We start from the raw sequence: 23425 nt of genomic DNA on the forward strand, positions 1-23425 counted from the left end.
AACTAAACTAAACTAATCCTTCTGATAATTTGATTTAACATATGCTCAATGATTTTACTTGCATATGATCAGGAATATTACGATAGTTCAAATGACTCTTTTTTTTTTTTTTTTTTTTTTTTTGCATTTTAATGTATTTGATTAAAATTGTGTAATATAGAAAAGAATGTTCTGTATATTTTTTGCGTTAATTGTAATTTATTCTAAAAATGTCACTGAAATATTCAATCTTAAGTTTAATCAAGATTGTATGCATGCGTTCTAGGACAACACATTTTGGGCGCCATATATAACGCCAGATTTACGTCCTAAATATGCTAAAAGTGTTGAACGACGGTAATATTTTTTCCTTGATAAGTGACTCATTTAAGGCATTATTTAATTTATATCACAATGAAAAGTGCTATGCTATATATACGTCAAGGATTTATGAGAAATTTTCTGTTTTTGCAGAGTGTTGTTTTTTCTGTCAGATGTAAAAATGGCAGTCTGCTGCAAAGTTAGTAAAAAGCTGTTAGCAATAAAAGTCACAATGTTTGGTTGGTTTGGAGGTAAGTATTGATTATAAAATTGCTTATATTTTAATTGAAAGCAATGTAATGAACTTACCGCTTTTTTATATAATCGAAAGTAAAACAATGAGGTGTACTTAGAAAGCTTCTAAAATAATTAAGACACAATAATTTTTGTTGTTTGACTTCTGAATTAGCTTCTAAAATGTTTTCGAAATCGTTTTCAGAATTTCTCCCTGGCATTATTGTTTCAGAAGTTGTAATATTTCATTATTTCAGAAGATTCGCGATGCGCTGACCACATGAAACACTTCTTGACACTATACAATACTTGAAATAACCACAGACCAAAAATATTTAATTATGTTTGAACTAATTTTACTTGTATCTGTATTTCATAAAGAGAAAATAATTTCAAACGATCTCTGTCTATAATGTGGCTTAATAAGTCGGTTCAAATACTTTAAAGTCACGTTGATTTCAATTTTATTTCTTATTTTCTACATTTTTATCCCCAAAAGACATTAGCCTCAATGAGTTATTAGTCTTCTTGAACAGTGGGGCCATAAATAGGAGTGTGCCTTATTTATTTTGTGGTATTTTATTAACTGTTGTAATTTAGGTGAAAATAACACACCGAACGAATATTAATTTAGATGTCAAACAACAAAAATCAGCGTTATATTTGCAAATTTTTACAGGACTAGTTTGGATGGTTTTAGCAAACTATAAAAATGATTTTAGCAAACTATCAGCCGCCCAGACGGTATATTGATTAGGGAAGCCTGACTGTAATACCAAAGGGCCTGGGTTCGAATTCCAAAGAAGGCATGATTGTAACTGTGCGCCCTTCATAGGAGGCAATGGTGGCCTACCTATTAGGTTCCTCCATAATAAAGAGACCAGCACATTTGGACTTGTATAAATTAATAGACTGTGTTACACTGTAACTGTTCACAATCTGCCATTGGGAAAAAAAAGCAAACTGTCATCCTTAGCTGCCAAAGAGCAAAGAACTGCTTTGCTTTAAAAAATAACGCCTGCTTGGAAAATTATTTTAACTGCAACTTTATTTTTGACCAAAGGGCCTGGGTTCGAATTCCAAAGAAGGCATGATTGTAACTGTGCGCCCTTCATAGGAGGCAATGGTGGCCTACCTATTAGGTTCCTCCATAATAAAGAGACCAGCACATTTGGACTTGTATAAATTAATAGACTGTGTTACACTGTAACTGTTCACAATCTGCCATTGGGAAAAAAAAAGCAAACTGTCATCCTTAGCTGCCAAAGAGCAAAGAACTGCTTTGCTTTAAAAAATAACGCCTGCTTGGAAAATTATTTTAACTGCAACTTTATTTTTGAAAGTGCAATTATCATCTGCTATTTGGCAATATTCTTTCCACACAAAATGGCGCTTTTAAAGTACCAATGGACGGAATACTATGTTTGGGCTCTTTCCGAAGAAAATTATTCGTGTTTAATTATTAAAAAATGCTGCGAAAGCAGTGAGTTTTCGGTATCTAAAGCAACGGTAAATAGTATTGTCAATAAGAGGAATTAAATTAAAATTTTGTCTTCAAGGAGAAAAATATTTCAGAATACATATCCAAGGAATGTTTCGAAACTTAAAAAGGTACGAACTTTAATGTTAAAAGAATTCTTCGAAATCAACAGTTGCATAATCATTAAAATGCTCAGTGTCAACTGTAAGCAAGGTGATTAATACTGATTCGAATATTAAAATACAAAAATCGTCTTTCTCCAACTCTCTGCAGAATTCTCTATAAAAACAATTATTAGAACAAAAATGGAAAAATGTTGTTGATGAGTTTTGGGTATATGCAAATGATCGAAATAAAAGGAGATCCATTTATTATCATAAAAGAGAAGGAAAAAAATTTTAGAGCAAGGTTCAAAGAATTTAAAGAAAGTTTTTCATGGGGATTTATGATTGCTGATGGTTTTTACTATAAAGGCAAATAAAAATTAAAAAGAGTGCAGAAGACTGTTAAGGATAACTCCACATGTTATCAGAAACATATTTTATATATGTTTCTGATATCTTTAGACTCACTGTATATACATAATCACAATTTATCCACAGTGCCATCAATCAGTAGAGCTGCATCAAGACAAAGCAAACAGCCGCACGTCAAAATCCACTGTTAATTTCGTGGAAAAACTGGAAGAAGAAACGTATGTAAAGGACATATTCTTCATTCATCTCCTTACTAAATCTCCTGATGATCCACGGATTTTTGCGCTTCTGGACTTTTACAAAGCGGATTGTCCAGATGTCGACCTACAACCCTCCTTAGACTTTGGAAAGCTATTCAAGAGGAATAAGATAAAATACCTCTTTCGCTACACACTAAAAAGCTTTATTATCTTTGAAATTACGGTGTAGGAAGATAATTGAAGAATAAAGTTATCTATTAGAACATTTAAAACATAAAAATATCAGGTAAAATATTTCTGTAAATACAATGAAAAGCGTCTAAAAATGTTCGAACATCCTTAGTATTTTACCCAGGTCTGAAGTAAACTCTTACGTAGATATACTTCGCTTTTAAATGAAAATTTTGCATCAGGATTTTACTTTTTGTTTGGTTTATTATTTTTAAAAGAAATTATATTTACTAATATGATACACAGTGCGTCTACAAAGTTTTAGAGCTAATGAATTTTAATAAATTCCTGGAACCCTGCCGAATGAAAATTGTTAGCATTTATGACACTATCATCTCAACTTGCTTTTCCTACTTTCATTGAAGTGGTTAAACCCTAAATAGAAATTTAATTATTGTAATTTTCTGAACGAACGAAGTAATTGTATAAACGTGCGAAATGTCTTGGAACAAATTTCGTCTACATGGAACAAACGCCGGAGGATTGTATATTGAAGAATAAGAAATAAGAATTTTGTTTTTTACGAAAGTAAGCTAAAGATTAAGAAATAAGAATTTTGTTTTTTACGAAATTAAGCCTACAGACTAAGAAATAAGAATTTTGTTTTGAACGAAAGTGAGCTTAAAGACTAAGAAATAACAATTTTGTTCTGTACGAAATTAAGCCTAAAGATTAAAAAATAAGAATTTTGTTTTGTACGAAATTAAGCCCAAAGACTAAGAAATAAGAATTTTGTTTTGTACGATATTAAGCCTAAAGACTAAGAAATAATTTTTTTTTCTTCAAATTTCTGTTTTTTTTTTAACAAATCAAGCCTAAAGACTGAAAAACAAGAATTTTCTTCAAATTTCTGTTTTGTACAAAATTAAGCCTAAAACTTCGTAGACTCACTGTATATACAATAATCACAATTAAATCTGTAGTAAATAAAAATATTTACTTTTTTCTAGCCAGTGCTTGTATTTTGCCGTTCATCACTGTTCATATGAAGGAGTTGGGGCTGACTGTAGAAGATACAACAATTATTTATACTTTGTTACCTATCACTCAGGTTCTTTTTTCACCGGTTGCAGGATTTGTTGCTGACAAACTGAGGAGATACAGAAACGTTCTTTTGTTCTTCTTAATAATGACCACGCTTTTGGCTGTTGCAATGATGTACGTTCCTGCTATAGAAAAGAAATACCATGAACCATCCATTATAACAATATTGTGTGACGCTGAAAACCTCGTCATCGGAAGTTGCAAAAAATTTTTTAAAAATAATACCTCTGAAAATGTGATGTATCTAGAATCTTGTCACTTTAAATGCAACAAAGCAGAACAATTTATTAATATCACTTGGCCAGTAGCAATTTACAGAACAAATTTTCTTAGGGAGTGTGAGTACAACGTAACATCGATTTGTGCTTTGACTACAACAATACTACCATCGAACTGTAGTATTATATGTAGAGAATTAAATGCAGTAGCCAATGTACCGTCTCAAACCACCAGAAAAGGATTCTACTTAACATTTACTTTATATGCTGTGTTACGAATAGCATATAATATTGTTACGGTCACGGCATCTACTCTCGTTAATTCTTCTGCGATAGCTCTTACTGAAACGAAAGCAGAAGTAGGTGAATATGGAAAGCAAAGGTAAGCATATAATATTCATCATATTTCGAATAAATTATTTAAACAATATTGTTGCCAGTTTTGTACTTAGCTAGATAACTTTAGTAGAATTGTAAGTAAAATTAGTGTATTTTTCTGTGTCATGCAGCGCGAGACAAATTTTTAAGAGAAAGTTATGCCAGAAAAATAAGAATACAGGGGCACGTTTATTTAAAATTAACTAAATGGGTATCTCGGTAATTTGGGGAGATATCGCTAAACTGACACCGGTTTGAACGACTTAACTTGTCGCCAAATTACGCCAGATATCGCCAAAAATCGCCAAATTTGGCGACACTTTGGTCCGGCCCCTGCATTAGCGTAATTAATATTCTAACTGTTTCGTAGAAACGTTTGTTAATATTACTTTTGAACTACCTGGCTCCTTACTCAACATTCTGTTTTGGTGCCGCGACAGAAAAAAAAAAAAAAAAAAAAAAAAAAAAAGAGCCATAACCAAAACTCTCATAATAACTCTCTTATCTTAACTCCTTAGTGTCTGGTGATTGTAAACTAAAAGCTTATGATAGACTAAATTGCATAAATCATCCGCACAGTCAAATAAAGTTTATCAGATCAATGCTCAAACTCTTCAACCAAGAAAAGATAACATCCTTCCTGGTGTTTTGATAAAATCGAAAGATCATTTATCAAAGAAAAATGGGAAAGGCATTTCCGTAACAACCTCATAGATACGCTATCTTTCTCTGAAGTAAAACTATTTCAGCTCTCCTTCCTGAAAACGCATAAATTTCAATACAGTTGTAGAGATAGCCATAAAAACGTTTTATTTAAACATACCACAGAACACTTCAAAGCATCAGGGTAAGATAAATCTCTCCAGTAAGAACTCAATCATCAGTTCAGATAAATTAAGTAATCAGATCGTACAGTTACAACACAATTAATTTTCTTACTTCCCTCAATAAGTTAACCAGGTTCGAAATAAGAAATAACCATGTTTTCCGTAACGATCACATGGGCGGCTTACCGTAGACCACAAGATAAAAACTCAAATAAAACATACAGTAATAAATCAAGAGAAACATTTATTAAATATTCCAAAAATTATGGTTTTAGATAGCTGGGATTACTGGATCCAGGTCCCTAAAACACTTTTCTGTTATTGCCTAAACAACACACATTCCAATTTCATAATACGAAATAATTCACATTTGAAATAATGAACAATTTATCTTCTAACAATTTGTAATTAATTAAACTACTTTATATAATACTGAATGCACAATAATTCAGTCAAAATTTCTTGTAAGAAAGATTTATTTTCCCTCAATTTAATTTAAATTATTACTAATCTCAATTACGTCTTTTTCTAATAACTTTCTCAAATTAATAATTAAGCCAGTAAAAAAACAAAACGAGAGAGAAAAAATATATACACTCACTGAAGCCGCATACGCAACAGTCTGGGACTCGAGGAGCCGCCGGACAGTTTCCTTCCTACCTTGAAACTATAATCGGTCGAAATCCTCTCGAAACTACCAATTTAAAGTCTGCTAAAGGCACTTCGTTTGGATTCTTCTTCCCTTTTCTTTCTCATAGTTCTCTCACACTACTCTTTATATAGTAGTTTGTCACATAACAGCTTTTGTTTTTGATGGCACTCCAGAAGTCCAGTTGAGACGAATGCCCACAAACTTCGATGTTCTCAATGAAGACAAATGCAAGCCGCAGTAAACTGTTGATGACGACCTTCGCGCTTAATAAAATTTTCCTCATCAGTAAGTTGCATCATATATCAACAAGGTAAAAAAAAAAAAAAAAAAAAAAACAGCGGCAAAATTAAAAACCAAAAAGCTGCTGGTCAGGAAAAACGCGAGACCTAGCCCCGGATCTTCAGACATACTCGTCGACGTCTCTCACGATGGGAGACCGCAACACGCTCGGACCGGTTCCGCAGCCTTTAAGCCACCAAGAAGTGGAACTAAGTTGGACTTGCAGACCGCAACTTGCAATGCGCACTTGGCTTCAACCTGTGTTGCTGTTTGGACGCTATTTCGCTATGCTCTCTTGCTATCCCAATAATATCAACAGTGTAAATGTTCTTGGAATAGGCACAATTAGAGTGCCAAGAGAATTTTTGCCACAAATGTCAATTCAAATAAAAGTGGATATGTAAGATGAAAAACATGTAAATCAGCTTTATAATTTAATTTAGTAGTAGTCTCTTAATTCCTCATTTTTAATTTAGGTATTTCGTCTGCCTATTCTAAAAATAATAGAAACATTTCTGGACGGCGCCATTTCTAGATTTATCCATGCCACAAAGCTTGTGTAACGCTGATGAGGTCCTTAATTCGGAACTTAAGCTCTGAGAACTGAAAACCAAAACCTTTCTCCTAACAGACTGCCAGACTGGATAAATGCGCACTTGGGTTCAACCTCTGTTTCTGCTTCGACGCTATTTCGCTATGCTCTCTTACTATTGCAATAATACAAAAAATGTAATTGCTCTTAAATAGGCACGATTAGAGTGCCAAGTGAATTGTGACCACAAATGTCAATTTAAATAAAAATGGAATTTAATCCCCCTCGACCGCCAAGTTTATTAGTCATGGATTTAACATTCTACGCAATCTGTGTTCTTCCTCTTCAGTATGGATCTACGTGCTTCGCCGTCGGTATTTTCTGCGTTTCTACATGTTTTTCTCTTTTCATTACGTATATATATATATTCACCCATTACACTGCTTAAAAGGCCTTACCCGGCTTTTATTTTTGTACGTATACGTACATACTATAAATTGGTCGTAGGCATATTTTTTCAATTACAGAAGTGTTTTAAATGTCTTTCATGTTTGGCAATGTCAAATTAAAAGTATTTAAAAATATATTTGCACCCCAAATTGAACATTTTCGTGTTTACCATTTTAATCACCAGAGACATTTGGGTTTCTAACAATATATTCTTGAAACTAAAAGAGTGTCCCCAATTTGCCTCTTAACTTCTTATGTGATTTATAATCATACAAATCATCTGTGAGCGTAGCGCAGTATTCGAACAGTAAAAGTTCATAAAGTTTAATAATTAAGTTAGCGAAGAAACTATTTTCTCATTAACTGAAACAAAACCTCACGTACCGCTGACAAGGAAGAAAGGAAGAAGTCGAGAGGAATAAGAGAAGAAGGAAAAGGCTAAGAACGTAGAAATAAATATTGGTAAAAATAAATGAAACTATACACCCCGAGGAATAATAAATGCTTATAGAAATCAAATGGGTTTGCGTTTTTGTCAATTTTTAAAACCTATTTCTTTTATCTAACAAAAATTCTGGGTTTAAAAACAATAAATGAAAAACTACTTAAAATGATAATAGTATTCGGGCCCAGTTATCGGAATTCGAGAAACTTCCGCGGAATTGAAGAGTGAATGCTTTTGCGAATTTGTGTTTAATTAAAAAACATTGCTATTGTATAACGTTTTCTGTTAAGGGGACTCGTACATCTCAAAACCCATAAAATATTCGAATATATGACTGTTGCAAGTATTGGAATAACTTATTTATTTTAAAAGCAATTACTTCTAACTTTTTACAGCTGACTACATAATATAGCTGCTTTCTGAAATAGTAATAAGAATGTTTGTGTTACCACAAATATTTATATAATTTAATCCACTTTGTGACAAAAACTTTCGTCATGTTTCCACTTTGCGCGCACAGTTTAAAACATTCTGTCGCATAATTTAATGCCATATTTAATATATAGCATTTATAACATTTTGAAACTACTGTGAGCCAAAAGTTTTAAGAATTTCATGTTAAATTTTTATTTTATTTGAAGTTGAGTTTATGAATTGCATTTTATTAAAAAACTCTGTTATGTTTTAGTGCATAATTTTTTTTTAATATTAAAACACTCAACAGATTTTTGGTTAGAAAATAGTGCCCATATAAAGAATTCCATCATATTTCAAGTATGTACCATTAGATATTTTTAAAATATCATGCTTACAAAGTGGAAACATAACGAAATATTTTGTCACAAAGCGGAATAAACTACAAAAATATTTGTGGCAATACAAACTTTCTGATTACTAGTTCCCATAGCAGCTATATTATGTAGTCAACTGTAAAAAGTTGGAAGTAATTGCTTTTAAAATAAATAAAATATTCCAATTCTTGCAACAGTCACATGTTCGAAGATGGTAAGGAGCTTAAGGTGTATGAGCCCCCTTAATATAAAAGGCTTTTAAACTAAACTTTGCATTTCATCTTGCTTGACATAAAATTTTACAATCGTTTTAAAATTTTCTTCTCTTGTTTTTAGGTTTTGGGCAATGTTTGCATTAGCAATATTCTCACCTCTTGCTGGAATACTAATAGATATTATTAGTGTCGATGATGGAAAAACCAACTATGCTCCTGCATTCCACATTCATAATGGTTTAATATGCATGGCAACTGTAGCAGCTTGGTTCGTAGATTTTGAAATGGAAGATAAACCTCCAGGCTACATCGAAACATTTAAGAACGTCTGGAAGCTGCTGAAGTTTCCTTCAGTATTTGTTTTCATAATAGTAATATTTTGGTTAGGAACAGTATGGGGATTCCTGGAGACATTTTTATTCTGGTTTTCACAAGAGCTTGGAAGCCCTGCTTATTTGATGGGCTTAACCATTACAGTCGGTTCTCTGTCAAGTTTGCCTTTCCTCTATTATGCGAAATTCTTCGTATCTAAGATTGGATATGCAAATTTAGTATCCTTCGGGGCCCTCATGTACATGATACGTTGTGTGGGATGTTCCTTTCTCATTAATCCTTGGTGGATCATGCCTTTCGAAGCTATGGAAATTTTTACGTACCATCTGTTATGGGTTACCGCTGTAACATACGCAGCTCATATTTCACCGCCTGGTCTTCTGGCAACTATTCAAGGCTTCCTTGATAGTCTCCATTTTGGCGTTGGTAAATATGACTTTAAGTTTTCTAAGTTATTATTACGATATACACTATTTATCAATACGTATTTGGACACCCATGTAAATGCCGATATCTGCGGTTCTGATATACGTCACACCCTCCACCATTAAACATCGTGTAGGAAAGAAGATTAGCATAGTTGTATGTAAGATTCCACAAAGTGCAAGAGTTATTTGATTTCCAGAAAGGTGTAATCCACGGGTATCGCAAAAGTGGCAGATCCTTATGGATCTGCCACTTTTGCGATACCCGTGGGGCACATCTAGTGATCTGAATAACCTAAATTTGCCAGTGGCCTATGTGATTCAGAAGTGGAAGGTCAGCGGTGATTATTGGAATGTGCTTCGAGTCGGTAAATCCTCGAAATTGGGAGTTGCGGACTGACGGCTATTGTCCAGAGAAATTCGAAGAAACCGTAGCCCATCGATGACCCACATAATCCTTACATCTGATTGCTTTTCGTGGTCGTGCTGCTCTCCATACATTTTTTATCAAAAAGCCCAACGTGCTGCTCGGTTACAGTGTGTAGCGAATTTTTAATTCTTTTCTTGTTGTTTAAATAATCAATATTTAAGTATTTTATTTGCATTTGATTTAAATTTGTAATTGTAAAGAGTGTAAATTTAACAGCTAAAATCTTTAGCTAGATATTGTTTCAACGGTTCGATTTTCTAACAAAGATAAAGAGAATTTCTTTGGACGGATATAACATCTGTGAGAATACTAATTCAGAAGTCAAACAACAAAAATCAGCGTTATATTTACAAAATTTTTCACAGGACTAGTTTCGATGGTTTTACCGAACCACCATCCTCAGCTGCAAAACCGCAAATGAACCGCAATTTTTCTGCTGCCAAAATTATTCAAAAAACATCTTCCATTGGAGAACTGGATTTTCTAGAGGCATTTCACATTCATAAAAATCTTTCTGTTCTAGTTAACGATCCTAATTCCAATCCAAATTTGCCTTCGACCTTTAAAGAAATTATGTTTTAGTTCTGGTTTCACAAACAGATGGCGCCACTTGCTTATTCTTGTCCAGGCCTTCTTATCTAATCATTATTTCCTATCTTCTTCATTTGCGGTTTTGCAGCTGAGGATGGTGGTTCGGTAAAACCATCGAAATTAGTCCTGTGAAAAATTTTGTAAATATAACGCTGATTTTTGTTGTTTGACTTCTGAATTAGTATTTATTCGGCGTGTTATTGTGTCTCAATCTGTGAGAATATCTTTTACGATAACAGAGGAACAGAAGGCGGTACAGTAGTGTTGTTTCGCATTGTCTTTTGCTGGGGGTTTCGCTATTGGGTGGTAAAAGGAAGTCTTAATTGGTGTCTTGCTGCCCTTTTTCTTTTGTGAATGCTGCAAGTATTGAATAAACGAGTTTCTTTTGGACGAAAAGGGTCTCTGTAAAATTCGTTTGATTATCATCTCTTGTTTTTCAGCTTGTTAGTTGGGTTGGAAGGTCGAATTTTGGTTTCTCACGATTTTAGGTGACGCTGGTCTACCGTTTCTTTGTACAACGTCTTTGCTTTTGATTCGTTTGAGCTGGTGAAGTTTTCAGCAAAATTAAAAAGAGAAATTCTCGAGCTGCTTATGCGGAATTTTTGGGCCTATAGTGTTCTGTGGTGGAGAAAGCGAGTCTTCTTCGGAACTTGTAAGGGTGTTCAATTTAAACAGTTTTGAGTTTTAAAATGTAAAGTTTAGCTTAAAGAGATCGTGGGCGTTTGCCCTGCGGCGGGCTGTCTGCGCAAGCGGGCCTGGAACGCGTTATCTTGTCTACTAAAAGAGTATTTTTCTGCTAGAAGATTAAATATGTAGTGCGAATTGTAAAGAGCATTTTTCCAAAAACTTTCAGCACAGATTACTTCACATTACCTCCTCTCTAATCTCTACGAACACTCTGCTGGTATGAACACTGCGTTGAAAACGAGTCATTTTAAAAACCACGGGCAGTATCCGGCTGCAGTGCTCGGTGTGGGTTTCGGCGGCGGTCCCTCGGAGGTCAACACAAGACGAACGTCGGACTGCTAAGGCTTTCTTATCTACAGGAGATGTTGACAATCTCCAGCAACAGAGGTTAGATGTATGGTTTTCATCACTTTCCGGCGGTTAGTTGTAAAAACAAAAGGTGTTCAGCGCTTTCCAGCAATTCGTATACAGAATGGACTTCAACACGCGAATGATAGTTTACCTGTATTTTAAGGCGTTTGTTTCAAAGAAATAAGACTTCCTCCGTGAGTGGGAATTTGGACACTCCTTAAAGATTGTATGTTCCGGAAAAAACCTGTGAGTGATGACTTTTCCCCCCAGTCTTTTCTATTTAAACTGTGACTAAGTAATGATAAATTATATTAATATACAGGAATTAAGTAATGATGAGTTATACTAATATACATATAAACGAAATGATTAGAAGATTTAAGTAATGACGTTGCTTTAATGTGTCTGTAAACGAATGATTAGAAAATTTGTTCAGCCATTTAAATCGTGAGTTATGAAATGTTTAAAAAAGTGTATACTTGCTATTTATATGAGTGTAGTTTATGAATGACGCATGTGTTAATTTATCTCTTAAGGTTAATTTTGTAGAATATTGATCAGTTATTCCAGCTTACCCCTTAAGGTTAATTTTGTAGAATATTGATCAGTTATTCCAGCTATCTGAATTTACTCGAGAATTGATAAATGTGTTTGATTCGTTTATTTTATGTTTAGTTTGTTATTTTGTGTTAATTTACTTGGGTCTGTCAAGTCACTCCATTAATTTGAGCAGTAAGGCTCTTAAGGAATTTGGAGATTTTACTTGGGGTATTGTTAAAACAGGGTTTCACAACGCGCACTTTAATTTATGTACTAACTACTAATTAATAATTATTTGAATGTTGTTTTTGGACAAATTGTAATGTTTTCAGGTGCTAGGATTTAAACTCTTGATTGATTTTTCATTGAGAAACTGATTTGATTGTGTATGAATATTTTTTGTCTTGTGTTTGTGAGGTTTTTGAATTAATGAAACCGATCTTAGTTGCTCTTGAGTTAATTTAGTAAATGATTGAATTTGTAATGTAAGTGAATTGAAGGAATCATTTTATTGAGAGTTAGCATACTATCTTTACCCGAGCACCAGCGAAGATTTATTCCTCTTTATTTTTTAGGTTAAGTTTTATTAAGTGTGAATTTGCATTGATTGAGTTAAGTGATTCTAAGAAATGTTTACTAAATGTGAATTGAGATAGATCAATCACGCAGTTCTTCTCCTACTCCTCACAGTTTTCAGATTATTTTTAGCAAAGAATTTATTATTCTTTATTTTTATAGTGTTTGTCTGGCACCAGTTAAGTTTAGTCAGGCAGTTTAAAGTTGAAAAATTTAAAAACAATTAAATTTTAGCAATTTAACAGTTAATGTGATACAAAGCACGTCGACAGTGGATCATTGATTAGTGGAAACGAGCTCTCTGGAGAAACGACTCAAGATTCACAATCTACTGTTCGGATGGCAGGGTCTGGCGTCTGACTGGAAAATGTCTCCTGTCAGAATGCATTGTGCCCACAAAAAAGTATGGTGCAGTTGGAATTGTATGTTTCTCTTGGTATGGACTGAACACTTAATCCAAATTCATGGTATACTACACACCGACGCCTCTACACTATTTTGGATGGCAGTTTTACCAGTTGGATCCATGTTACTTTCAGGATGACGTCGCCATCTCTAACGTTGGGAGATCCACTACGGATTGGTATGATGCTAATGGGTTTAACCAAATGGACTGACATCATGGAGATTGTGTTGAGAGGTCTATCCTAAGAAGTCTGTCTGATATACCTGGTTGACATCATAATCGTCGGGAAGAGTTTTTAACAACGTCTAGAAAATCTTGAAAAGCTGCTTTAAAAACTAATAGAAACCAATCTAATGTTAAATACCATCGAGTGTAAATTTTTCAGAATGGAAATGACTTATCGGACGTGTCATTTCTGCTGAAGGTCTGTGTACGGATCCTGAAAAATGAAAGCACCTAAAGACTTGAGACGCCTGGAAAATGTTTATCAGCTAAGAAGTTTCCTGGGGCTTTGCACCTACTAAAGGAAGTTTGTGAAGAACTTTTCTTCTGTCGCAAGACCCTTTCTCAAATACAGAAAACAAACAAAAGATCTTGTGGACAAAGGAATGTGAGGATGCATTTAACAACTGAATGAAGCTCCGACATCTGCTGCAGTCCTGACGTATCCTCATTTATTGTCGACATTTATTCATTTAAACCACTTATTCTCGACACGGATGCGAGCAATGAAAGTGTCGGTGCTGTTTTGTCCCAAGAAATAAACAGCCAAGAGCGTCTCATGTCCTAGTGGAGCAAGTGCCTGTCTAAACCCGACAGAATTTACTGTGTCACCAGAAAATATTTGCTTGCCATAGTTAAAGTCGCAGCACATTTCCATCGTTATCGTTACGGTAGAAAATTTCTGCTCCGAACGGATCATGCATAGTTGACCTGGCTTTTAAATTACAAGAATACTGAAGGTCAAATAGCCAGACGAATACAGAGACTTCAGGAATATGAAATCACTATCCATCATCGGAAGGGATCATCACATTGGAACTCCTACAACCTGTGTAGAAGATCTTGCCCAGGAAGTTTCCAATATTGTTCCAGGGTCGAAGCGAAATATGAGCTGCTGAATCCGGTCGTACGACTTCAACATCAGTTGATCGGGACCAGTGGAGTGATGACGAATTTACGTGAGGCCACCTGAAAGACGGCGACATTAGACTCGTACATAATTGATTTAATGAAGTCTTCAAACAGAAAAACCTACCTGGCAGGACATATTGATCTACAGTCCTACGACAAACACTATCGGGCTCTCTGAGACTCACTCCATATTTGAAACGGCGTCTCGTACCGGAAATTCGAAACGGATGATGGAAAGGCTTTCCGATGGCAGCTGATACTGCCAAGATCCCGGAACTCGGACGTTCTTAAATAACTATGTAGCAGCCCTACAGAGAGACACTTCGGAATAATGAAGACTTTGTCGAGAGTTCAAGAGCGCTACTATTAGAGTAATGCAAAGGCTGACGTGCAAAAGTTTTGCCAATCTTGCAATGCTTGTGCGAGTCGGAAAGACCAGCGAAACACAGCCAAGGCAAGATGCAATGTTAGGATGCAGAAGCGCCTTTTGAATCCTGCGAGGTCTGCCATGAGCTGCTGATGACAATAAAACTATCCTTGTTGTCATTGATTACTTCATCAAGTGGCCTGAAGCTTATTCTATTCCTGATCCAGAAGTTGTCACAGTAGCAGAAATAATAATACATCATTGGATTTCCAGGTTTGGAGTGCCTCTTCTATTACATTCCGATCAAGAAAGAAATTTTATATAGGCTGTAATTAAAAAACTTTGCAAGCTGCTCAGCATTGACAATACCCAAACGACACCTTTACAATCTTAGTGAGACGTCATGATAGAGAGGTTTAATCGAACCATCCTTAATAACCCCTCGTTGGTGGTTTTCAGAAACCAACAAGACTGGGACAAGAAGTTATGTCTATTTTTACTATTTTTGCTGGCTTACGGCAGTGCTGTCGACAAGATTACCGGCTATGCCCATCTCAGATGCTTTTCGGTTGTGACCTTTGCCTGCCTTGTAAACTCTTTTTTTTGTCGACTGCCGGATGCGCATTCAACGCCTGGGGAGTACATACAAGATATTCAAGCCCGGTTTGAAGCGATGCACAATTTTGCACATGAGCAAGTGCACCTGGCAACAGAGAAGATGAAGACTCGATATAACACGAGAGCTACGGGAATTCAGCAAAGGAAATAAGGTGTGGTTGTAGAATCCGATTCGACGGAAAGGATTCTGTCCTAAACTACAGTCACCTTGGGAGGTTGTTTACACTGTTTTAACTGGCTGAACGACGTAAATCATCCGTAAATCATCAAATTCTAAGCGTAAAATCGTTCATTACGACATCCTAGTACCTTACTATGGCCATTATACGTAGTGTATATAATGTAAATAGTATAAGACCAAGGACCGTTTTGTTTCAAATTTGTAAATTTGTGTACTCATTTATTGATTTAATATTTGATTTCTTTTAATTTAATAATTGCTATTATTTTTATGTTGTTTGTTACGGTATTGTAATGTTTATCATTGCAATGACGCTTAATTGTAAGTATAGCTTCCTGTCCAGGGTTTGTACTGCCCGGGACGTGCAGTCCTTGGGAAGGAGGCAATGTTACGGATACTGTATTTATTTACATATTTTTAGTAGAATTATATTTAAAATTGTTTCATTCCTCGTGCAATCCAGCTCGAGACAAATTTTAAGAGAAAGCTATGCCGGAATGGTGAAAAAACTGGAGGCACGTGCATTTAACTTTGAGTAAATGAATATCTTGGTAATTTGTATTCAAATTGAATAAATGTAATTTACTACTATGTTAGCTGTAACCGTAATTCCATCCTCATATTGTTTTCCAGTATTCTCGAGAAGCAGAAACTACTAGAAATATCTCGCGACCGGTTGAAATCTATAAAATGTCCAGGGAGAGGACATCTGAGTTTAGTTGTTTAGTTAATTGGTTAGTTATTGTTGTTGCGTATTGTAGTTCCGCGTGAATTGATATAAATTGGATTAGCTTTCTCTTTAAATGTGCTTTGCATTGCGTTCTGTGTGACGTTTTTAGTAGTTTGAAATATAACTACTGCGTATTACTCCGTGTTATTGTGAACATACGAATATATATGAGGAAAATTCCAACGTTCTGATCTATTTGCAATGTAGGCTGCAAAAAGTTTTATCTACTGCAAATTTTTATCTTCTTGATGCGTACTATCACCACTCAGAATTTTTTTTTTCGAATTCAGCAACACCCTGTGCATAAACACAGCCACAGATCGCTTATAATGCGTACTAATACCTTCGCAATGAAAAAATATTTACACAGGGTTTCGAACACAAAAACGAGAATAAAGTTATCGTCTTTCAAAATAAGCAATAGTTTGTGATGTTTAATTTTAACTTCACTCTCATGAAAGTAGGGTAACATATATTTAGAGCAATCGCATAAAATTTTACTGCATGTTACTTCTTATATGGTAATTAGTTTTTCCTTCCAATTTTTCTTAGGTCAAGGATCTGGAAGTTTGATCGGTGGAAGCCTTATCAGCATTTTAGGGTAACCTTTAGAGTAATAGGTGGAATCTCTGGTCTAGTTGCACTAGTATACTCTTTCCTGCATCTAGTTTGGCTTAGGAACAAAATCGAACAACCTCAGACGAGAGGAATTGCGATCAAAAGATTCGGCAAAGAAAAGAGTGGTAAGAGTCTTAAGAGATTATACATTTGTATATAAATTGACGAATAATGTTACTAAAGTCTGTACGTTTCTCAGCAGTGTATCTCTGCGGTACTATCTTTTTAACAGTGGGTTCAGCAATGGCAGCTTTACATCTATTAATTAAAAAAGTGCATTTCTTCATTAGGTATTACTTATTCTTACAGTTCAGTTGTCACAATTATTTCAAAATTCGTAGCGTAGTTTCGAATATACATTCATATTAAACGTTTCAGTTTATGTTTATATCTTATGATTACTCAAAATGTATTACTCAAAATTAAATTACGCAATTTTATTGGATAGTTTCTAGAGAAATTAGTACTTTTGTGCATGTAGTTTATGATATCACTTTCCCTTCCTTTTCCACAGTAGGATATCTGGTCCTGTTCTTGAGGAAGTGCTTAATTGGACATTAAATGCTCTATTAAACACTTCTTCCGTGATATGCAGACGGTTTAGCTAAGCGTATACAAAGAATAGTGCATGCTTCTGGCAAACATACGTTGCATAATAATCAGTCGGAATCATGCAATAATGCAGGGTTGGAAACACATCTTCATGTGATATTGTCATTGTTTAACCGCTAGTATCTTCATTCGAGATACCGTCATTTATAAGTTGACGGTAGAGATCGAGGTAAACGTAAAGTAAGGAACAGCCAAACAGTCAAAATAAATCATCCTATTTACTAGCCTTCTTTTCTGATTTAAAGCTCTATTGTTCGACGCTACAGTACCAGCTACACTTATATATATAGACAGATATGATATATGTGCATTTGCTGTTGTTGTTTTGTCCATGTATTTCGTGAAAGAATGGTTGCCAGATCCTCAAGAAGGTTGGACTCCTATTTCCACTCAGGGCTAAAGGGTTAGTTCATCAGCTTCTCGCGGCTTAAACCGAAAGAAGAGACTGATGACGTAGTTGGGTTCGCTTGCTCAGTTCTGCTGTTTAGTTTCTTAAGCAGTTGCTTGAGAGTCAAAACGCTTTGAAGAATAGTTTAATAACCAATATGAGCCGAGATTTTAGCTCATGAAATTGCAATATACACATGCATCTATTTATGAACTAGTAATGTATTTACGTCATACTAAATTAAACTCTAATACGCGTAAAACGTAAGTAAAACATGCATAAACATAACTAATTTTTTAATTAACACATATGCGTAAACATAACTAATTTTTTAGGTCGAGTGTACCCTAAATATAGTAACTCTTTTTCGTAATCATCTTTTTAAATATATGTAAATAGTAACCCACCGATAACATACGTAAATTTCTACATTTACGAAGAATTCTTTTTGCGTTAAAATATCAGTTTGTCTCAAATGAGAATACATGCTAAAGACTTTACACATCTATCTGATTAAAAACTACTTAATGCTAATAATAGATTTCATAACACATTAAAACGAAACAAATTCCACTTCTTTCATTTTTGATTATCAATTAACGTTGATAATGAGAAGTAGAATTTTGTAAGCTTTTGCAATGATTATTATGAAAGCATAATTATGGAACATCAGCATTATTATTTAACGTCAATTACTCAAAAAATAATTTAAATATTTTTAAATAGTATTTATATATTTTGTAATAATAGCATATATTCTTACATTTTAAAAGTGTATGCTCTGATACTAATTTATGTTTATGCAGAATTTCATGATTTACTTTATATAGTAAAATTTAGCAGTCTAAATTAGTATATAATAATATATAATATTTTATATAGTAGTCCAAATAATTAGCTGAAAGGTGCATAAATTAGGTCACAAATTAAGTGAATAATAAACCAAGTAATGATTCAAATTATTATTTTTGGTAGGAATAATATCAATCAACTTACATGATTTTGTTTTCTTATATAGTTTGGTTCGATAATCCTCTGTTAGTTTTCATCCATTTATTTGCTTTCTGGTCAGCTTTTCTTGCCGATACACGGGTTGCATTCCTATTCAACTGCCGAATCCTTATAAATGTTCGTTAAATGGCAAAATAAACGAATTGCACTCACGGAGGGAAAACGTTTCTCAAATTCAGAAATAAGATTCTGAATTACACCTCTACCTTTTCAGAAAGAACCGCCATGAAAAGAACGGAAAACATTTTCTATCTTCATCATCGTTTCCATCCAAACTGGTGATGGTACAGTTAATTCTCCTTTAGATAATAAAAATATCCAGGTTGAGTCGTTAGGAATATCTACGAATTTTTTTGATATTTCACCCAAAGTAAGATGCAATATAACAGGCCACATAAGTGAACGATTCTTGTTCATATGCATATCTCTCGTTGAATCATAAATTTCGGTTTCCCAAGGAAGTGACGTACATTCATCATAGATGTCTTCGTAATTAATTAAATAATCTTCGTATAAGGAAGACTCAAACATTTGTGTTTTTTCATTTGAAGAAAAAGCTGTTTCTAACAGCTCTTTTGTCAAATATGCTTCAACTTTCTTCACATCTTCACAGTCAATTTAGACAATTTGTTTTCCAATAGCAACCTTTTCAGGCGAATTATTACGTCTGGTGGAGACGGATGGTCATTAAAACGCCCTAGACCCCGTATCTGGCTAAACAAGCTTTCTAATACATCTTGAGTCAGTCTTAAAATATCTTAAAATATATTTCACATTTATAGATTTTAAGTCATCAAATAAACCGAAAAGCGAATTTATCGATATGATAATACTTTTCTGGAAATTGTCTTCTTTCCGCATACTCTGAGATCAAAAATCATTTGCTTGATCGCATTTAATTTTTCTTTTTGTACTTCATAATAGCTTTCTAAGCAGAAAACAGCTTTTAAAGGCTTATTGCTAGGGGTAATGACACACTACAATTCATAATGTCAAAAAATACCATCAACTACTGAAAAAAAAATTACTTGTTGCAGCATTAGCAGTCAAATGCATAATTGCTTTAGCCGTTGTGGAGGAAAATAATGCTTTTGCTGGTTCTACTTTCTGTCTCTCGTTTCCTTTTACAGATAAAAATTGAGGTTTCAGTTTATAGCACAGTTTAATTTCTCCGATATTTTTATTGGTACTTCATATATAACGTCTTTGTTTATAATTGTACCATTTCCGAGAATAAAACCTTTATCAAGAAAATGGTTTCTCAAAAGCTTTATGCAATGCGGCATATCAGCGAAAACCCATATTTTGGTACTGAACTTGGGAATGTAAAAGAAAGATTTAACTGTTGAAATTTGTAATTCTTTCCAAAGGGTCTGACTACCTCCCATGTCAGATACAATTGTTTTGACTCGAAGCCCAGACGATAGTTTTACATTCCTTCAGGGACTGTTCTATTGCATTTCAAACGAGTAAAATTTGATTTTTTTGTAGCAAAGCGTAATATACAGCTCATATATTATAAATTTTGTTAGCATTTTTTCATAAAATATAGTATTTCAATTAAGGTTTATTTTATAGGTAGAAGTAATTATACGGCATCCAGTAACAAAGGGACTTCTGGCTCTTCTTTGAAATCAGGCGTAAATATTCAAGTGCTGACGAAACCGAACGATGACATTTTAGAAGAGAATGCAAATGTAAGAGCAACACAGTTGAAATTACAGGAAAGGAATTTGCCAGAAGCTCATAGTGATATTAGTATACATATTTAACGGATTTTAAATTATTAAAAAGGTTGTTAAAATATAATCAATGCATAAATATTCTTTTCTTTTTGTTACTGATTAAAACACTAATATAAATATACTTTTGCAAGCATAATAAAATATTTCAGAATTTTTAGTAAAATTTCTTTATGTCAGAAAATAAATGGTTTGTTATTGTCTTGAGTTTCTACGGTTTGAATATCTTGGTGACCAGTTATGGAATGAGCACTTTTTTTTTTCTGTCAAGTATGCGGAATTCTAAAGACTTGCTTAATTGCGGAATTCTAAAGACTTATTCAAGGATTTCAATTATTACGTAATTTTTTCCTCTGAAACTATGATGGACACTGCTTTACATACAAAATCCAATATGAGTATTAGCAACAAGAACAATACAGCATAATTTGTTTACTATTTGAAATTACATTCGTAATTAGATTTCCAGATAGAAACATCCAACATCAAGTGCAAGATTATATACGTACAAAAAGTCAATACGATGATGAAAAAATTTTAAATATTTATATTCTAAACTAGAAAGCCCAGGGTCATACGAAATGACCACTGTTCTAGATATCATAAGTTGTAATTAAAATGATTTGTGCAAAGGTGTCTGCTAATTCAAACTGACTTACCCAGGGCAGGCGGCGAGGACGCCCCTTTGCTTACTGCCTCACCGGGTTTCCCCCTTCTACTTGCTTAATTGCTTAAACTAGAGTGAAATGAAAGAAACCACTGGCGGTACATCTCTTAAGAGCCACCGCTAGCTCAATAAATAAAGGTGATTTAAATAATAAAATATTAATTCACATGCCAAAGATCTCTTTGTACACAGCATTTCTTGTGTAGATCTTTTCATCATTTTTAAGCTGGCCTTGCAAAGGACTACGAATAATTTTTAATTTTACGTCTGTTCTTTCACGAACTCTTGAACAGGAATTCACGAACTTTTGTGTTCAGTTGGAAACCATTTCTAAAAATGATGATTGCTAATGCAAACAAATGTTCACGTCCCCCCTAACACGCTCGATTTTCTTTCAGCTGAAAATTCAATTTAAAATACAATTTCGGAATAAAATCGGACAAAATTTTAAACTCTTTTCTCGAAAGGATATCTAGCATAGGAGTTTGGGTAAACCTACCTGATGAGATGTACTACGCACAACTCGTTAGTTGGTTTCGTCTCCTTTAATTTCTCAACTTTAGCAAATTTCTAGGTAATTCATATGTAAAAATAGTTAAATGCATAATAAGCAACAATTGTATGAATTAAAAATATTTAAATGTTCTTAAATACCATGATAATTTAATTAAAACAATGATAACTGCATGTATGGTATCAGTGTATATGGACTATTTGAATGCCGTGGCAGCTTCACGCCAACCTGTTTGTATTGTAATTATGTGCATCGTATGTTTATGCGTTCTCGTTAGCAGGAAAATGTATTAAAATATACACCCAAGAAAATTACGGTGTTAGGGTCAAGGATGCTTATTAGGCTTTGAAGATAAAAATGTTGATTTTTGAAGTCAATATTTTATTCTTAACCAAAAGAAAATATTTATTATAAAAATAATCAACTAAATGCTGACTTCAAAGAAATATGTTTTATAATTTTTCTTTTAAAACATTTAAAACGATAGATATTCTTTTCGGAAACTAAAAATCAGCGATAACTCTTATCTGACATTGGGCGTGATCTCAGCATAAAAACCCTCATAATGTATACAAGAAGCTAATATTAAAAGGAAAAAAATGAACGTTTAATGACGCAAGCAGTATTCAAAATTTCCTTATCTGATAACAATGAAAGTCGAAGAATTAAAAAAACGTCATTAAAGTGAATTTTTTTTTTTTTTTTTTTTTCAATCAGTTAAACTGGAGGAGCGTATGCAGTTGGATGCTAAGTGCTGATCTAACTGGCAAACACTAACGTTTTATTAGATTTTAGCAAAATATAGATACGAAGGACGCACAGGGGCTAGAGGCCCTAAACCTCGGTATTAAATCCCAGGCTCCTTTAGTTATTATTTTAATACAATTAAAATTATTCTGATTGATATTCTAGTTACAAATAAAATAAACACGTTTTAAATGTTGTTTGCTGTTAACTCTATAATTTTATTTTCAATAGCTGATACAACTATCGAAAATAAAATTATAGAATTTACTAATTTATTACTAACACTAACGTTTTATTAGATTTTAGTAAAATTTAGATACAAGGACGCGCTGGGGCAAGAGGCCCTAAATCTCGGCATTAAATCCCAGTCGCCTTAAATATTATTTTAATACAATTAAAATTATTTTGAATGATATTTCACTTATAAATAAAATAAACACGTTTTAAATGTTGTTTACAGTAAACTCTGTAATTTTATTTTCGTTAGCTATTTTTCTTACTAGTTTTATTAGTGCAGAACTTAATAAAAATAAATCTAAATTATCTTCCCTTGTATTATGCTTGACCACTTTTTATTGAGTACACTTGTGATTATTTTGAAATTCTTTTCGCGCGATTCTTGCACCTGCTTTTTTAATTATCTTTTCAGCAACAAATACATGCGATATTGTTTATGATTTATGAATGCGAAAAACTGCATATAATTTACTGTATGCATTAATTTCCCATAAATTATCTTTGTATTTATGCGAATATCGCCTTAATGACCGCAGGATGCAAATATAAAATTATGTTCAATATATCAATTTAACATCTACCTTCGAAATTTTCGAAAAACGTTCAGGAAAAAAAAGAGAGCTTGTTTTGCGATTTTTCCATCATGTAATTTTCTGAAAACTTAGCTGTTGTCTGACAACGATTAATAAGGAATTTTTTTAATCGAATTCTCACTTTACAATTAAACCAATTTTTTAATGCTTCATGCTTAATTAAAATTACTACTCT

The 23425-nt window shown here is 33.6% G+C and overlaps 1 protein-coding gene across 8 annotated transcripts in view; it reads left to right on the forward strand.

Annotated features, from left to right (window-relative positions):
* LOC118198708 (major facilitator superfamily domain-containing protein 6-like) overlaps positions 1–16858 on the forward strand; it is a 102443-nt gene extending 85585 nt beyond the window's left edge. For 5 of the 8 annotated variants that reach the window (XM_085811121.1, XM_085811119.1, XM_085811118.1 and 2 more), the window contains 4 exons: positions 454–551; positions 3872–4565; positions 8874–9511; positions 16674–16858. In XM_085811121.1, coding sequence (XP_085667247.1) covers positions 482–551; positions 3872–4565; positions 8874–9511; positions 16674–16726 — 1455 coding nt within the window. In that variant the 5' untranslated portion in view covers positions 454–481 and the 3' untranslated portion in view covers positions 16727–16858. The remainder of the gene's footprint in view (positions 1–453; positions 552–3871; positions 4566–8873; positions 9512–16673) is intronic. The other 3 variants (XM_085811122.1, XM_035370456.2, XM_035370457.2) reach the window with 1 other exon arrangement.
* The last annotated feature ends 6567 nt before the right edge of the window (positions 16859–23425 follow it).

The sequence above is a fragment of the Stegodyphus dumicola genome, chromosome 2 (genome assembly GCF_044657685.1).
Source record: "Stegodyphus dumicola isolate Sdum_Otavi_A_Nest chromosome 2, ASM4465768v1".
NCBI classification, from domain to species: domain Eukaryota; kingdom Metazoa; phylum Arthropoda; class Arachnida; order Araneae; family Eresidae; genus Stegodyphus; species Stegodyphus dumicola.